Below are 19,543 nucleotides of genomic sequence, written 5' to 3' on the forward strand. Positions count from 1 at the left end.
GAAGCCCCAAAAGAAAAAAATATAACCTCTAAACTAACTCTCATATTTGGAATCCCCCAAACTTCTCATTATCAGTTACTTTTAATATTTTGAATGGTTCTGTGTAAAATCCATTGGTCTAAATTTTTTTTTTTTTGGTCTAAATTTTTTAAGAGAACACATACCATTCACATACAGATTTACATCCATTTCCCAAAAGAACCCCTTTATGTTTGCTGTGAACTAGAGAAGTCATTCATTCAAGAAATAACTTCGAAAACATCATTTATTATTTTTAAACACTGTGGCAAGACAGTGAAACATATAAATTTGTCCTGACCCTTGACCATGACAAGGGAAATAAAAGAAAGTGGCAAAGTTACAGAGACTGACTCTTTCAATTTACTAGTAAATATTGTAATGAGTCCTCATTATGTTTATCAGTCTCACCCAAAATTCTATGAGTTAGCAATCTGTTATGATCTCTGGTTTTTGTTTGATAGAATGAGTCATCTAACTTGCTCACCTCCGCTAAACCTCCTTTGATTTTTTTTGCTAAAAAGTAGCTTAACCTAATCTTATACTCAGTTTTTTCTTGTAAAATTATCTCCTTTTCCTTCATTACTTGGTTTTTATCATTCACTAATGGCTTAACTTTGTAAACTAACCTGCAAAAGGTTATAGATTTTTATAATGTGACCCTCACTTCTTCTTCATCCCAGTGTCCTCTAGTTCACAAAGTAAAATAAAGTACAGCCAATTCGTTGTCTGCATTACTTAAAATGGCCTAGTGCAAACTCTTGTCAAATAATTCATGACCTCCCTTCTTCTTGCCCTTCTTTTTGTTATATAAACCAATTTTAAAGTCACCATTTGAATGAGCATATATCTGGGGAACTAGAGTCTATTCATTTGGCGAATTTATCCTAAGCCCTGGTTCAAATAAATCACTTTTATTTTACTTAATAGGCCTTAAGTACTTTTTAAGTTGACAGCTCCATGGTGCTGAAGTCATGTGGAAAGGTTCTGGGTTCCTGTCCCGAGTTTTCTCTGTACATGCCAGGTATGTGCATGTATGCCAATGAGCCTGAATAGCTGAGGCAGGGATTGAATTATTGTGTGAAAGGCTTCTCTCTGTCTTTGTCTCTCTCTCTCTTATGGAAAAAAATAAACATATATATAGAGAGACACACACACTCACACACAAACATATACATAATTTAGTTTGGCATGTTACATTTGAAACGGAAATAATCACAGGAAATATCACTGGCCTGGACATGTTTTTATTCCTGTTTAGGCCAAGTCAATGTAGGGAAGCAGTAGAAAAAATAGCAGCATTTTTTTGTTTTAATTAAATTCAAACTCAATGCCCAATGGTAACATAGTGCCTTGCAAGGATGGAAATCAGATGGTTAACCATGGTTTGTATACCTGGGTGAGCCTGAAAATTCTCCAGGCCCATGTGCAGGCATTCTGGACCCTGAGGAGCTAGAGGGCTAAGGAAAGGGAATCGTAGTGTGACAAGACCCTGCTGGGGATTTCTCTCTCTCTCATGCAAATGTGCATTCTATATTATAAAGAAATAGTTCAAATTCCAGTTTCTACAGGTTAATTCTCACACAGTAATATCTATAAGCCAAGTGGTGAATATTGGAGTCTTGGCATGGTCTGGATGAAAGTATTAACTGATCATTAAAAAAAGAAACCAGTAACTACCACACACAGATAGATACATAGATAAACTGCAGTGTTCTGGGGAAGGAGGTAGAAATTAGTGTGTAAGTATTCCTCAGTTCTTGAAAGTCTAAGGCTGGTTTGTAGGACCCTCAAATAAATGTAGATTTGTTTATGTATTTATTTATTTATTTATTTGCCAATTTCCTATTTTGCTAGACGATTGGGACTAAAAATATTTCTTGAACATAATTGAATCTAGAAAGTAAATCTTCAGTGTTTACATAAATTTTATCTGTAAGAGTTTTTCCTTCAAAAAAAAAAAGCAATGGAATAAACTTTACTGAGTTTTCACCCTTCAAATTTCCCAAGTTTGAATTGCAGCGTTTACCTTGATGTGGCACTGCAGAAAATCCCATTCCAGTTGGCAACTGCAGCAGTCCTGCATCAGGAATGTTTTTTCTTGGAATGTTTTACCATGACAGTCAAGTCAACTTCAATTAATGAGGATTGTTAAGGTTGCTATGTGATATATGTGTATTTGAAGATAACTTAGGTCAGGTACTTCTACTCCAAGCTACAGAAGTAGAGATATAAGACATATTATTATTTCTATCATGTGCTGGATGAATTGATGCTGTCCTAATTTCCCTGTCTGTTTAAATATTGAATCCTGATTCATCACCTAATTCAGGATATAAAATGAAAGAGCAACACATATTGGACAGTACGAAGTATATTTACAAATATTTCTATTTAACATCTAAACTAGCATGTCAGCTACCCTTGCTATAAATAAGGTCACCAACATGAGACCATATGCTTCCCACCCTGTATAATTTTGTGTTATGTAAAATTACTGTTTCTCGTTTCTATACTCCAATTACCACTTGGGAAAGCTCAATCATAGTACAAAGTGAAAGAGATAGAGGTAGATTCCAAAAAAAATTGCAGAACCTGAGGAGTTAGTGTATAATTAGTACTAATGTTGGACATTAATGCATAATAAAAAGTACATATTAATCAATGCTTCCTCAAATACTTAGCATAAAATTCAACTTACTACTTGTTAGAGGAAGATCTATTCCTTTCTCACTTCCATCAAAAGGTATACCCAAACTGGGGATCAGCAGTTGGTGTAATGACTATGTCTCTGGACTCCCATGTAGTTGACAGTGGTTCTAGTCCCAGGCCTGGTGGCTTAAACTCACACCAGGTGCATGTGTGTGCATGCCCAAGATCCCAAGAGAAGAATGAAGAAGGGATTGCGGCATGGCCATCCTCCCCAGGGGGGCTGATATTTCGCTTTCTGTATCTCTCTGTCTTTCTGGCGAGTGCAGGCACCCTATATCAAAAACCTCTAAAAAAAATGTCTACCAAAACCAATTTATGAAATAATGTCTTAACTCATTAAAATGTTCTAACTCAGGAGGTCCGTGATAAAGCTATAAAAGAAGAACAGAGATCAATAAAAAGAAATTAAAACTAAAGAATAATAATCACATATTAAAAAATAAAAATGTTAAGATATCCAAGTTAAAAGTTGTTATCCAATCAAAAGTTCAGATTTCTCTTATTCTAAGAATTCTAGCATCACAAAGCCATCAATAAGTCAATGGTTGAATAATACCTACTATGGATATTTTAGTAATGGCAAAGATGCCAAGCAGACTCATTCTTAATCTCCAGAAGGACAAAAATCTAGATGAATTGACACAGAGCATATGCATCATCTAATAAATAATTCACTGATTAAGGAGTAAAGGTGGGATGTTAAAGAGCAATTAGTTCAACCTTCCTATGTTGTAAAAGAGTAAAGTGAAGGAGCTCCAGGAAGGAAAGGTCATTTATTGGAGCATAGTAGTCTCCAACCTTCCCAGCACCAGGGACTGGTCCCCTGAAAGACAATTTCTCTATGGATGAGGATGAGGGAGGATTGGTCCCGGGGTGGCTCAAGTCCGCCACATCAATCCTGCACCCCATTTCCATTACTATCACACTACCACACAACAATGAAACAGTCATGCCACAATCGTGTTTGGTCTTTCATAAGAATCTAATACAGCTGCTGATCCAATAGGAGGTGGACCCCAGGTGGCAAAGATGAACCCTTAGTGGCTCTCCAGCCACCCGCCCCTGCCCCTACTTGGTGGCAGGGTTTGGAGGCGCCAATTGGACACAGATCAGCACCAATATCATCCAACCTAGTCCTCAAAAGGCCACTAACCAGCACCAGTCCACGACCAGGGGTTAGGGACTACTAATCTAGCAGACAAGAAGCAGCAACTGAACTGAACTTCTGAGAGTAAGCCTCTAAACAAGGGATATTATCACATTGTCGTTCAGTTTTTTCCAAAAGAAATAGGTGTTTATTACCAAAATCAATATGGCTGCAATTAACATGGCATGAGACACAGTTCCTACTAAACAGATGTCATACTGAGGTCCTTTCAATTTCAGCAATGGAGTTATTTTGGGAAGAATTTTGAGGCATTTTATGACTCTAAGAAAAACAGGACCAGTGGCAACACCAATTTACTGCGAAGCAGTTTTAGTTGTTGTTTAAAGATTTTTGCCATAGGGTGCACACGCTTGCCAGAGAGACAGAGACAGTGAAAGCGAAAGTAAAAGATCACCCCTCAGGGGGGATGGCCATGCCACAATCTCTTCTCCTTTCTTCTCCTGGGATTTTGCGCATGCATGCACATATACCCGATATAGTTTTCAAGATACCAGGTCCAGGACCAGCAGTTAGCGTAATGGCTACGTCGCTGCACTCCCACGTAGTTGACCGCGGTTCGCGTACCAGACCCGGTGGCTTAAAACTCATGCTGGGCACGTGTGCGTGCGTGTCTAGGATCCCAAGAGAAGAATGGAGGAGAAGGGATCGAGGCATGATCATCCCCCCTGGGGGGTGATTTCTCATTTTCTGTCTCTCTGTCTCTGTCTGTCTGGTGAGCGCACACGCCCTATAGTGAAAACCTCTCAAAAAAAAGATGCCAGGTCCAGGACTCGAACTGTTGTCACCCATGTGGCAGTCCAGTGCCTTAACCACCACACCACCCACTGGCAATGAGAAATATTTCTAATACCACAATATAATCATTAAAAATTTTCACCAATTATGAAATCTTAGAAGGCTTACAACATGCTAAATGTTGTGTTGATTCATGCTTAAGGAAATACAAGTATACAAAAATAATACCTTGTTCTTATGCCTGTAGCAACAAATTCCATTCCTAATACTGCTCCCAGAAGAGCTAGGAAGAAGCAGCTACCTGTGCTTCTGATGAGTTCTTCAACCTCCCTTTCTCATTTGTAAAACCCACCTACTATCATGAGCTGCTGAAGATGTTAATCCAAAGCAATTGCTAGACAGCGTTTTGCCTAATATATATTGACTGTGGCCCACGTTAGGAAATATATTTTACATCATGATCTATTATGCACATATGAGGGTATTCATAGAAAAATGGAATTAAAGTACAAGTTTATTTGGAGGCCAAAAATTTTGAAATGTAGGCATAGTTTTTTCAGAATATGTACTTCCATAACTTGAAGGCTTCTCATATCAGAACTGAAAGAAAATGTCACAACAGTACCCTACTACATGCACCACTTTCTGCTCTTCCCTATTTTTTTTCCTATTCTCTTTTCTCCTTAATTAAGTACTTATTATGGTCATAATACATTACTTTAATGACTCTCTATTGAATTATAATCCATTCAAGATACACTGAAAGAACATCCATTCATTAATTCCATACAATATTTATTAAGTCCTCTGAGTCAGGTACTGTTCGAAGTACTAGGAGACAGCAAAGAATGGAACAATGAACATGTATGTTCTCTGGGGGTTTACATTATATTACAGTATTGAGGGAGACAGATAATGATCTTAAAATAAATGTGTGTGTGAATATATATATATATATGCATATATATATAAACATACATATATATGTATCTAAAATAAACTTGAGTGCATATATATGTACATATTTACACATATGTGTATATATTTACTGTAGATAATAATGAGATTAAGGAGAAAGCTGAAAGTGAAGCAGGAAGGGAGATAGGAAATACCGGTGAGGAACTTGCAGTTCTGGGTAAAGTGGCCAGGGATATCCCCATTGAGAAGGTGACATTAGCCTAAAGACCTGTAGGAGATAAGGAAACAGATATCTGAGCAGAAGCTTTCCAGGCATAGAGTGAAGCTACTTGGTATGGTTTGGGAGTAGAGAGAAGTCAGTTTGGGCTGAAGAAGAGAGAGATGAAGATAGAGCCTTGAACGCTCTTTTACTGTGGTTTAGATGGGAAGCTATTGGAGGGTTTCGAGTAGATAAGGGGTATGATCTGACATAACTCTACGGAATCACTCTTCTTGATGGGACCATTGGTACTTTTGTCACGTATCTCTCCCACAGAGCAATCACAAAGGCCAAAGATTCCCAGGTCTTTCTTGCAGTTCTCATTGCCACACAGTTCTGTACATCTTCTGGAACTGTCTCAGTTTTCTAAACCAATGCCCTCTATAAGACATTCTGTTATCACCAAAATGACTTATATCCCAAATCTTTTTCAAATTATTATCTTTAGTTCTTGCTCTCACAAAAACTAATGCCCCTATATATACTGTTTCTCTGAAACCCTCTCCAACGAGGCTATTTTATTCTTCCACTTCTCCTGTATTACTAGATTTGAAAGTTTGATAGGTGCTAGCCTTAATTCTTACAGGAGGTTACAGGTGTTTTTTCTTTATACTTCATAAAAAGTGTATACCACATATAACGAAAACTACTCCTCTTGCTTTCTGCATTCACTTACAGAACTTTCAGACCTCTCAGTCTTTCGAATTTCCAGTATCCATAATTCTACCTTTATATCCCATATAAAATGATTGAATTATACTAAGCTCCATTAGAACGCTCTCTTCTCAAAATCTCTGTCAAACATCTCTAGAACCTACCTCTTGTCTTTTCAATTCATTCATATTATGACTTGTGGAAGACTTCATTTTCCAAACAGAGCCACAATGTTCCCATTCCATGTGCTCTTCTGAATCTGGGATGGCCTTAGTGACTACACAGAGACAGTAGAGTACAGCCGACATGATGCTATGCAACTTCTGTGACAAGGCCTGCTTTGCAACTTCTGCCTTGCTCTCTTGCAACACTTTTTCCTGAAGCCCTGAGCCACCATTTAAAAATTTGACTACTCTGAAACCATAGTGCTGAAGAAGTCGCATTTAGATGTTTTGTTCAATAGTCCCTCCTAAGATTTTTCAGCAAAGAAACTATCCTGGAAGTAATTACTATAGTCTCAGCCATTCCAGCCACCAGACATTGAAGTTATCCTCAGTCATTTGCGTTATCTGAGCTGTGGCCCCAGACATTGTGAAGGTAGAAGAGGCTGGCTTTAGTGTGTATTTTCCAAATTAGTGACTCACAGGATCCACAAGCATAAAAACAGATTGTTTTATAGTAATAAATTTTATGATGTTTGTTATACAGCCATAGAACTAGAACAGACTCCAATCTAAAACAATTCTCTGATCCCACAAAGAATCGCAATATTTGACCTTATCAGTATTTTACTGTGATGATGAGAAGGAACAATATTACTATGTCCTTTATTGTGTGGCTTAGTTTATGTGAAAACAAACAAACAAACAAAAAACGATTGATGTTCTGAAGAAAATCTGCTTACCTGCCTACATTTTATAATTTTTTTGTTCTTGACTTATTGCTGTGGGTCTAATTCTGGCCAAGAGAATGTTATAAGAACTAATTGTATCAAAACTGTGTAAGGCAGTTACGAGTAGGTGTGAGTGCTCTAACTATTCTCTCCTCTGTTAACACGGCTGGGAGCACAAACTCTGAGGAGGTGGAGCTGCAAGATAGACACATCATGGATCCCTGAGTCTCCACTGGATGAACCCTGTCAATAGAATTTTATGACCCACACCAAATTGTAAAGTGAGCAATAAAGACATCTTTATTTGTGGCCAGCAGATGACATCATGGCTATGTCATGTCACTGGACTCCCATATAGCCAACTGCCATTAGAGTCCCAGACCCAGTGGCTTAAACTCACACTGGGTGTGATTGTGTGTGCCCAAGATCCCAAGAGGAGAATGGGGGAGAAAGAATTGCAGCATGGCCATCCTCCCAGGGAGTGATTTCTTGCTTTCTGTTTCTCTGTCTTTCTAGCTAGTGTATGTGCCCTATAGCAAACTCTTCTCAAAAAAACAAAAGGAACAAACAAACAAAGAAACAAAAACTCTGTTGTATTAAGTTCAAATAAGCTTTCATGCATTATTTGTTATTACAACATAGTCTACTTAACCTTGGCTAGTACAACTGTCATGATGGTCACCCTTTTGTATATTGTGTAAACTGCTTCACTTTTAAGAAATTTTTTTTCCCTGATTAAATTCAATCCAATGCCTACTCAGTTCCTCCACCCAGCTATATGTAGCTGGAGGTTAAAAAAAAAATAAAAAAATAAAAACAACAACAACAACAAACAAACCAAACAGCAATGCAGCTAATATCTGTTTAAATTTGTTCAATGGACCGATAGTGATTCCTAGTCAACTTCCTAAATTTTCTTCTTTAACCTAATCTCCAATTTTCTGGAGTGATTCTTTCAAACTCCCTTTGCTTACCACAGGTCAACCCTTCATTCCCCAAGTTCATTTTCAACTGAGTATTGGCTATTTTCCTGATAAAGCAGAACCACAGAAAATTCCCACACTTAACCATCTCCACACACCAGTCTCTCTGGATCTGTCCATACATTAAGCAGTCAGAAAAGCTATGACATGTTTTTTTTCCTGATTTTCCTGTACAAAAAATGCATCATGACTTTTCCCACAACCCAATGATTTGTCTTTCCTTACCTTCTAGTAGATGAGTTGTCTGTGCTTTTATATAAAGCCAATGATGCCTCCTGTGCTGCGAATCCAGTCCCTTAACTCCTGCTTACTGACATTGTTTATGCAATTTCCTTCTCTCTGCTTTACTATGAGGTTTTTCTTCTCTTTTGAACATTTCCATCAGCATACAAGCATTATTAATTTCCTTTTAATACAACACTCCCCATAATAATGATCTTTCCTCACTGTTTTCACTTTTTGTCCTCCAAATCCTATTGAACAGCTTTAAATGACCCTTTTGCCGTAAGCATTCCCTGAAGCAGCTCTTGTCAAAGTCACCAAGGGCTTTAATATTGGTAATTTAAATGTCCTTTTCTCAGTTCTCATTGAACACAATTTCTTAGCAGGTTTTGGAACAATTGATCTCTTGCTTCTTCATGATACATTGGCTTAACTTTGCTTCCGGGGCACTACTCTCTCTTGGTTCTCAGGCTCTCTCACCGCCTGATTCTTCTTACTATCATTTTCTGAATCAACGTCATCTTTCCCACCTCTAAGCACGGGAATGCTCCAAGGCTCAAATATCAGACTTTTTCTACTTTCCATATATATTTATCTTTCTAGTTGATCTTACCATATTTTATGACATTCAACAGTAGCTATGCCATGATAAATCCTAAATTTATATATCCAATCTGAATCTACAGATTTTTACATTCAAACCTGATTCACATACTGTCTTTTGTGGTTAATGCCATATCATTCCACTTGGATACCTAGCAGGTATCTCTAACTTAATAGATATAAAACTAAAATTTGTTCTTTTACCCAAGAACTTATTTTCTCATGAATGCCTTACTCTAGTAAATGACAACTGTATTCTATTAGCTACTCAGTCCTCAAAGTTTGGATTCATCCTCAAAACCCTTACTCATTGTAGACAGTCCTTTGGGAAATCCTATCAATTCCACTGTCAACTGTATATATCCTGAATCTGCTTCTGTATATTTAATGTCACCATCATATCCTATGCAGAATCTGCAATAACTTAAATAATCGCCCTGTAACTACTCTGGCTCCATTGTAGATTAACTTACGTAATGTAGCCAAAGATGCCCTTAAAATATAAATCGGAAGGACCAGTACATGGCAGAATGGTTATGCTGCTGAACTCCCAAGAAGTCAACCTCAATAGAAGTCCCAGACCCAGGGACTTAAAACTCATAGCAGGTCTGTGTGAATGCATGCCCCAAATTCCAAGTGCAGCATGGCCATTCCCCCGGGAGGTCAGTTCTCACAGTCTCTCTGCCTCTCTGTCTCTCTCTGTCACTCTGGTGAGTGCATACACCCTATAGCTCTGCTTCAGCCATACTTCCTTTCTTGCTCTTTCTCAATATCACTGATCAAGGTCCCATCTCAAAGCCTATGCACATGTAGTTCTCTTTGCCAGAGGTACTCTTTTCTCATGTTGCCATGTGGCTCCTTCTTTACCTCACTGAGCTCTCTCTGTCAATTTTCTAGAGAGGCTTTTCTGTAATCACCTAAGCTATTTATTCCCTACCCTGCTTTATTTTTATTATTTATTTCACCTACCAATAACATAAAGTAGTTCATATTTCTTTATTGTACTGTCCTGTTCCACCCCTCTGCAGCCCTAAAAGGTGAGACACATGAGGGTAACATCTTGACTGTTTCTGTTCAGTGTTTTTGGTTCAGAATTTATAATTACTTGACCATGGTAGGTGCTCAGTATGTGTATATTTGAATAAGTTAATAAATCAGTGAATATGGAGCTCAGCCTGGGATAATGAGTGAAAGTCTGTATGAGAAAACCTTGGGATCTCCTGGAAACACTGAATCATCTATGTGTGTCCAATGGTGTCAAGCTGCATAAAGTGAGACTAATGGTATATAACATAGACTCACAGAGGACAGAGAAAATAATAGTGAACCAAGGCTACTAATGTCCCTGGCAATTATCCATAGAAGATGAGCAAGGTGCAGCATGAGCCAGCGTGGTGTCTCTGTGTGATATTAGCCCATATTTCTCCTTCCAGAAAGAGGAAACATATCCACATAAAGTAAATGAGGTGAAAAAAAGGCTGACAATGAGTTATAAATTAAATTAGTGACATTCTCATTGGTTTATGCTTAGATAAAGGAAGAACATTAAGCTGGAGCTAAATGAGATCATGTTAGGTGTTAAAAAATAAAAAAAAGCATAAACAAAAACAAAACTCTCCTAACTCTGGATTTTTCTCTCTACACTTTTCTAGAGAGACTAGATGTGCCTATAATCACCTTACTTTCTAAAACACAAATCTGGAACAAATATTTTGACAAGTAAATATTTACTTATAGGAAGATCACAACAATATATAAAAATTGGCAATGGCTTTAAAAATACTGACTGCTGAGGGCTGGCAGGTGGCGTGGTGGTTAAGGTGCTGAACTCCCACATAGCTGACTGTGATTTGAGTCTCAGACACTGTGGCTTGCTCTCTCACTTTCCCTTCCTCTCTTTCTCTCTCTTTCTTCCTGTTTCTTTCTGGTCAAAAACATTTTTTTTGGAGAGGTTTTTGCTATAGGGCGCGTGCACTTGCCAGACAGACAGAGAGAGACAGAGAGATAGAAAGCGAGAAATCACCCCCCAGGAGGGATGGCCACGCTGCAATCCCTTCTCTTTCTTTCTCCTCTCGGGATCTTGGGCACGCATGCACACGTGCCCAGCGTGAGTTTAAGCCACCGGGTCTGGGACTCAAACCGTGGTCAACCATGTGGGAGTCCAGCGACATAGCCATTACGCTAACTGCTGGTCCCTTTTTGGTCAAATTTTAAAAAGATATTAAATAAAATAATTTGTAAAAATTGCAGGTTGTTTAGGTACAATAGAAATACTTCTGAAATTATATGGGAACTCTTAGGTGTATGAGTGGCCAGGATAACAAACAAGCAGATGCAGTTCAGAAGGAAGCTAAGTGGTAAAAGATAAATGATGGAGTTAGCTTGGTTTGAAGAACAAACAATATAGAGATCTATCCAGCTTCAAAGATAAGTTCTGGTGAGAGTGAATGGTTTGAAGTTCATATTTCTTTATTGTACTGTCCTGTTCCACCCCTCTGCAGCCCTAAAAGGTGAGACACATGAGGGTAACATCTTGACTGTTTCTGTTCAGTGTTTTTGGTTCAGAATTTATAATTACTTGACCATGGTAGGTGCTCAGTATGTGTATATTTGAATAAGTTAATAAATCAGTGAATATGGAGCTCAGCCTGGGATAATGAGTGAAAGTCTGTATGAGAAAACCTTGGGATCTCCTGGAAACACTGAATCATCTATGTGTGTCCAATGGTGTCAAGCTGCATAAAGTGAGACTAATGGTATATAACATAGACTCACAGAGGACAGAGAAAATAATAGTGAACCAAGGCTACTAATGTCCCTGGCAATTATCCATAGAAGATGAGCAAGGTGCAGCATGAGCCAGCGTGGTGTCTCTGTGTGATATTAGCCCATATTTCTCCTTCCAGAAAGAGGAAACATATCCACATAAAGTAAATGAGGTGAAAAAAAGGCTGACAATGAGTTATAAATTAAATTAGTGACATTCTCATTGGTTTATGCTTAGATAAAGGAAGAACATTAAGCTGGAGCTAAATGAGATCATGTTAGGTGTTAAAAAATAAAAAAAAGCATAAACAAAAACAAAACTCTCCTAACTCTGGATTTTTCTCTCTACACTTTTCTAGAGAGACTAGATGTGCCTATAATCACCTTACTTTCTAAAACACAAATCTGGAACAAATATTTTGACAAGTAAATATTTACTTATAGGAAGATCACAACAATATATAAAAATTGGCAATGGCTTTAAAAATACTGACTGCTGAGGGCTGGCAGGTGGCGTGGTGGTTAAGGTGCTGAACTCCCACATAGCTGACTGTGATTTGAGTCTCAGACACTGTGGCTTGCTCTCTCACTTTCCCTTCCTCTCTTTCTCTCTCTTTCTTCCTGTTTCTTTCTGGTCAAAAACATTTTTTTTGGAGAGGTTTTTGCTATAGGGCGCGTGCACTTGCCAGACAGACAGAGAGAGACAGAGAGATAGAAAGCGAGAAATCACCCCCCAGGAGGGATGGCCACGCTGCAATCCCTTCTCCTTCTTTCTCCTCTCGGGATCTTGGGCACGCATGCACACGTGCCCAGCGTGAGTTTAAGCCACCGGGTCTGGGACTCAAACCGTGGTCAACCATGTGGGAGTCCAGCGACATAGCCATTACGCTAACTGCTGGTCCCTTTTTGGTCAAATTTTAAAAAGATATTAAATAAAATAATTTGTAAAAATTGCAGGTTGTTTAGGTACAATAGAAATACTTCTGAAATTATATGGGAACTCTTAGGTGTATGAGTGGCCAGGATAACAAACAAGCAGATGCAGTTCAGAAGGAAGCTAAGTGGTAAAAGATAAATGATGGAGTTAGCTTGGTTTGAAGAACAAACAATATAGAGATCTATCCAGCTTCAAAGATAAGTTCTGGTGAGAGTGAATGGTTTGAATCTTGGTCCACAGTGAAGTAAATATTTACTACTTCAAAGAATTCTCATACGAAGATAGGAATTAAGATAGAGGTTTACAAAAAAGGTTCAGCTTCTTCTATCTCTTATACATAACTAACTTTGGAATGTATAGCTTGGTATTATGTAAACTGTAGTATGCCAAAAGACTGCTTTCAACCAGTCTTGTGTATGCTATTAGTAATTTTTTTTATTGTTCCATACTCAACTTATCATCACTTAATATCACATTCCAGTTCACCATCTTTACAGCAGTGAGTCTTCTCTGTCTCACAGCTTTGTGTGCCCGAGGCTCTGTAGGCAAGGCTGTGGTTTTCTACTCTATAAACTTCTCACTCTCTTTCTTTCCCAGGCACACACATTAAAAGGCAATAAAAACAGACTAGAGATTAGAGTTTTGAAGATAAACATACCTTAATGGTTTTAAAATAAAGGCATATTCCAATTCCAACTTCAATAAAAGAATAAAATTAATAATAAGGTAGAATCTTCCAAATTTAAGACTGACCAGTTCCAGTTCTTCATTTTGTATATGAAGAACAAGAGTGAAGGGCTATATGTAGTTGTCCAATATAACAAAGTCAGTAGAAAAGCTGGGATGAAAATGCAGGTTTTCTAACCCATGGAATGTTCTTTGCATTTCACCAGTTCTCAGCCTTAGCATCTTTAAAATAGAATCATTTTATAAACAAAGCAAAACATAACAAAACAAACTCCCCCTGATGAAGTAAAAAAGCTTAAGTAAGTATATGTTTCTAGCTTTTTCATTGCTATGTTTTCAGAACATAGCAGAAATGTTCTTTTCAGAATATTTTAAGGACTTCAGTTGCAGTAATACTGAGTTTACCAAGCTTCCTGAAGTCTGAACCTATACATCCAGGGTGGATTTATGGTGTTAGCGTCATATTTATGGTATTAAGGAGAGGTGCAGTATATATATTGCAGGTCTTGATTTTTTTCCCTCAATGTAGCTTTCATTTCATATTTTTTTTTTTTTTAAGGAATAAAACCACTCTAACTTAGCAAAGTCTTTGTTACAATCTAGCATCACTACATGTGGTTTTCATCTTTTATTTGCATGGAATATGCAATCCTACCTTTTCCTGATTAATCTTTTCATTACATAATTAATTTGCCACTAGGTCTAGAAAAAATCCTGGTAAGCTCTGAAGCATCTAATTTGTCAACTTTGAAAGGCCATGCTTCATCTCTGAGTCACGCTGTATGATTCTTATAAATTTTACATTATTATTTTAAGTCATGAAACCTAATTCGAAAAATACAAATACAAATATAAATGGTTCAAACCTAGACTCATCCTTGTTACTGGTGACAAAATGTATTTCTACAGTCCTTTGGGAAAGAGAAAGACACTTTTTACTAACACGATGGAATGCATCCAGTCATAATATACAAAAATCTAGGAAGATTCAATTTCTTTTTTGTTTTTTTCTTAAGTCAAAGGCTGTTTTCTATTTATCTTTGAACCCACTGTATGTAATACACCAGGTCAATGCCTACCACTTACTGATGCTTACAAAAGCTTACAATGTGATATAGCTTTCAATATATTCTACTACATTTAAATAATATTTAAAGAAAGTACCATTGTTACTCCCATTTTATGTAAGAAGAAACTGAAGGTTAAGGAGATGAACTAGTTTAACAGTATCACAACAAAGTTGGGTTTTCAGATGAAGATGCCTGATCCCAGTACATACAATATAAACTACTTAGTGAGGTTGTCCTCAAAAAATGTTTGCTAAGGTGAAAAAAAGGGGGAGGGGATCCTACATCACCTAGAAGACTTCTGACATGTTCACATATTTTGATAATAAAACTGTAATTTAGAGCAGAATTTAACCTGGGGAGTAATAAAACAAATACTTTTGTGACCGAAAACTCTCTGGCTCAGACAAGCTCCTCACTATTAAAGCTCACTGTGTAAATCACCATGCATAGGAAGTTACATGTCACCTGACAGAACATTTTTGCAGTACCACAGATATCTCCATTCTCATCCCTTTTCCAATAAAATGCATCATTGCTGCTGATCCCTCACTCGTTTTTATTCTGAATCTATCTTCTCTTTTGGAAGAACACACATGCACATACATACACACACCATTTTCTAGACCCTTTATGTATGGCCTAGAAAAGACCTACAAGAAAGGCCAATCTTGACTGAAGATGTTCACTAGAGAAATATAATCAGAAGACACATTTAAGTGGGAGCAGGAAGGTTTTAGTTTATATAGAGGTGGGGGTCTGAGGTATATTTTATGCACAAAATTTGAAATGAATTAATAAACAAAGATTACTTAAATTTTCTGAGATTATGACATATCAGTGGTTCTCATCATTTCATCTCATAAAAGCTCAGTCTTTACTACCATCAACTTGGGAAGGCCCATGAATATGAACCACAACATTTTGTTTAAAGTAGATCTTCAATCTCCTTAACTCCTTTTCCCATCATTGCCAATCCATAATATTTGAAGAGGATGAGTAAAGAATTTCAGTGTTGTTTAACTTAAAACATTTGATAGCATTAAATTAAATGGGAGGATGGTTTGGTCATGCTTTAATTTCCTTAAAGACCCAATAAAGTAAAACAGATACAACCCCAAGTATTATTTTACATAATCACAAAACACACCAATGCAAAGTTAAAACATATTTTCACCTGAGAAGTCAAGAAATGTACTACCTTGCCCCAAACCGGTAAGAATCCGATTACCACAAGGATGGATAGTTACCCATGGCGAAGAACGGGATTCCCAGCAGGGTGGAGTTGTACTTTCCATCAGTGATGAAGAAGATCCCTGCTGCTGTGATGATGGAGATGCACACTGTGAGCACCCCCAGGAGGCCCAGGAAGGGCTTACTGCGCAAGCAGTCCTTCATGGAGCTGGAGAGGGTGGCTGTGGTCAGAATCAGCACGAGGCTCACCAGGACCTTGCTTCTGGCCAGGATACTGGTCTTATGAAAGTCTCTCCAGAGGCTAAAAGATGCTAAAGAGTAGAGCTGGAGATCTTGGTGCTCCTCCTGGAGTTTCCTCATAAGTTTACAGAACTCATTCTCCCACTTCTCCCCTATGAGGTCTTGGGTGGCAGAGCCATAGGTCTGGAGGTAGTAGGTGATTTGAATGGCTCTGGCTGACTTGACCCGCTGGTCCTTGCTGTTTGGCACTTCCACTACCCCGCCCAGTTGGTGTCCAATAAAACTGTTCCTCCCATCCTTGAAAACAGAAAGAAGAGAGATTTAAGTTACCAGAAGAATGCACATTCTAGGGAACAGATTCTTATTCTAAGTGAAGAAGCACAAGGAAAGCAGAGATAAGCACTAGTAATTGCAGAACTGATGTGGGCGTAGAGGCAAGTTAGGAATTTATATTCAACCACTTGAAGCTACATGGGATACCATGCATGATGATCGGGATTAGAATAGATGCAGAGTAATATGAAGCTTCGCAAGGCTTGCCACATGCATAGGAAAATGTACATAAATACTATGAGCTCACCCGAACCCTCATTCCCACCATTTCCTTCCATAACAACTTATTATAATTTCTTAATGTAGGATCAAGTTTTATGATTCGCGTTCAGCCAAAAGTAAAGCATGGCATGAGCTAACATTTCAAAAATTAAAATAATTGTTCATTCTATAACTATATGCTGAACTTTCTACGGTTAACACACACATCTACACTAACACACATACGAACACACAAACACAAATATCCTTTCTTGTTCTTCGAACTCGGGGGGTATAATAGTACATTGCACAGCAGTACAATTAATTTGATGGTGCTGACATATGTGTACATCTGTTTACATATTACAAAGTTTCCTCTAAACCTCAAACAAAATGATTTTTTTCCTACAGATGGCAGTGGAAAAATTTTGCAAATGAGATTAAGAGTTTCACAGAAAGTTGTCAAAAGTCATCTGAACTTCAGAGTTTGGAATGAGGTAGAGTAGGCAAGATCATAGGAATACGTGATTGATTAAGAGATGCAATCACTTCTCTTTAAGGCACACACAGGTGAACACAGAGTTACTTAAACAGGTTCAGAGAAGTAATTCTTCCCAGGTGGCCTCAACACTCACAAAGAAATCTCTGACAACTGTCACCAAATTTTAGACAATTTGGAAATTACATTTTTGCTCTAACCATCATGTATTTCAATGGAGAAGATTATCATAATATCAAACCCAATAGAAGGCTCAAGATAAGTACGGCACTGAGTGAGAAGAAAGCATAAAAGTGCACTTATGCCACATGTAATCAATGTGTTAGCTGAATCAGGTAAAATGCTTATCTCTTGAGGATAAAAAGGAATCAAGTCAAGACAGCAAATAGTTCTTTCTAGGTCGTAGTACAGAAGAGCAACACACCCAAGATAATAAAGGGTGTTTTCCCAGAAATGAGGCACTATATGCTTTAGGAGACATATAACAATGATTGTGAGCTCGTCCGTTCAGGTTAGACACCCATATCTAAGACACTTGATTATCTTTGCATTGTGGCTTTTTTTTTTTTTTTTTTTGAGAGGTTTTTGCTATAGGGTGCCAGAGAGAGAAGGAGTGAGAAGTCACCTCCCACCCCAAGGGGAATGGCTACGTTGCAATCCCTTCTCCTCCATTCTCCTCTTGGGATCTAGGGCACACATGCCCACATGCCCCAGCATGAGTTTAAGCCACTGGATTCAGGACTTGAACTGTGGTTGACTACATGGGAGTTCAGCGACGTAACCATTACACCATCTGTTGGTCCCTATATTTGTACTGTTAATGTGAGCCAATACTTGCAAACACAAAAAGTTAAAGAAGCTTACAGATAGTAAAATGTGGCCGGTAAGATCATCAAGAATTTTAAGAGAGAAATTTCATAGTCTCTTCATATATCATCAATTTTTCCTTATATGATAAATAATTATCCTAGTTAATGTTCAACTCTAAATGAATGATATATTTCTTAGCAAAAATTGGACTCAAAGGTTTTTTTCTTGCTCTTAGGGTCCTTCTGATTTCTTTGACTTCTTTGTAATTTTCCCATCTCTTTACTATATACAGAGCAGACAGAAATTTTGGCTGTGGGTTCTCAAGGCTTTCTGTTGTAAAACCTCAAGTGGTATGTTGATGAAGTGCAAATAAAAAGGCAGGCAAGCTTTGGGGAAGGAGGCAGAAATCCTGTTTCAGAACTGAGAGATGGTGGAATAGCTACTGCACTTTCAGAATACCCAAATTGCTCCTCAGGCATTTTTTAAGCTTGCTATGATTTTCAGCTCCACTTTTCTTAACTCGAAATCCTGTCTTTGATGTTGACTTGTGCATCTAATTATTTCAAAGAGAAAATATTTTTAAAATTTTATTTATTTTCTTAAGAATGTGCAATTGCATCTGTCTTTACTTGTCTCATCAAAAAGACGTCTCAGGGACTTTTAGCAACAACATAAAGATTTATGCATCCCTCAGGCCTCATTTGGAGATTACGGTGGGTTAAAGAGGGTGCTGATAATGTATCTAGATGAAAGTTAAAATTTTAAAGAAATATGGATTTTAAAATAATACATCTTCACAGGGTTTGTCTAGCTGATAACCTTTTGAAGTCGACTAATTTCATTTATTATAAAAATGACTTATAAAAGATAAATTTTCACTCTATTTTTTTCACATGATATCTAAGTCGATGTAATAAACAGATTACATGCTCACAATCTGCTGTGCTGCAAATAAGGTCTTCGGATATTCTGGAACTGAAAGCTCCATTTAAAGTCTACATCTTACAAGTGCAGTTGGCCCAGCCACCCTACTAACTATAGTACTGAGAAATATACTTTGTATATTTGGTTGTCAGAAAAGTCATGACTTTTTTTTTATGTTTTTCTATAAAACGTGCAAAAACATGCCATGATTTTTCTGATGACCCAATTCTTTTTTTTTTTTTTTTGATGTTTTTTTTTGTTGTTGTTGTTGAGGGGTTTTTACTATAGGATGCGTGTGCTCGCCAGACAGACAGAGAGAGACATAGAGACAGGAAGCGAGAAATCACCCTCCAGGGGGGATGGCCACGCCGCAATCCCTTCTCCTCCATTCTCCTCTTGGGATCTTGGACACACACGCACACGTGCCCGGCGTGAGTTTTAAGCCACCAGGTCCGGGACTCAAACCGCGGTTGACTACATGGGAGTCCAGCGACATAGCCATTACACTAACTGCTGGTCCCCCCAATACTTTTCATATGAGAAAATACTACTATTTTGTAAGGGATGGTGGAAGGGTTCATTAGTTTCCAAACCTTATCAACTCATCAGTGTTTCTTACAGAAGAAAAAGAATGAAAATGACAGATACTGTAACTGTCCTCTGGGCAGAAGTCCTTTGTAGCTGTAAGCTATTAGGGAGGAATAATGGAGAGAACACCTAA

The 19,543-nt window shown here is 37.8% G+C and overlaps 1 protein-coding gene across 2 annotated transcripts in view; it reads right to left on the reverse strand.

The window, feature by feature from the left end:
- The window catches only part of PTCHD4 (patched domain containing 4), a 247,722-nt gene that overhangs the window by 165,386 nt on the left and 62,793 nt on the right, over window positions 1-19,543 (reverse strand). For both annotated transcript variants that reach the window (XM_006149095.1, XM_006149094.1), the window contains exon 2: window positions 15,872-16,352. In XM_006149095.1, coding sequence (XP_006149157.1) covers window positions 15,872-16,352 — 481 coding nt within the window. The remainder of the gene's footprint in view (window positions 1-15,871; window positions 16,353-19,543) is intronic.

Source organism: Tupaia chinensis, unplaced genomic scaffold (genome assembly GCF_000334495.1).
Source record: "Tupaia chinensis unplaced genomic scaffold, TupChi_1.0 Scaffold000252_1, whole genome shotgun sequence".
Taxonomy (NCBI): domain Eukaryota; kingdom Metazoa; phylum Chordata; class Mammalia; order Scandentia; family Tupaiidae; genus Tupaia; species Tupaia belangeri.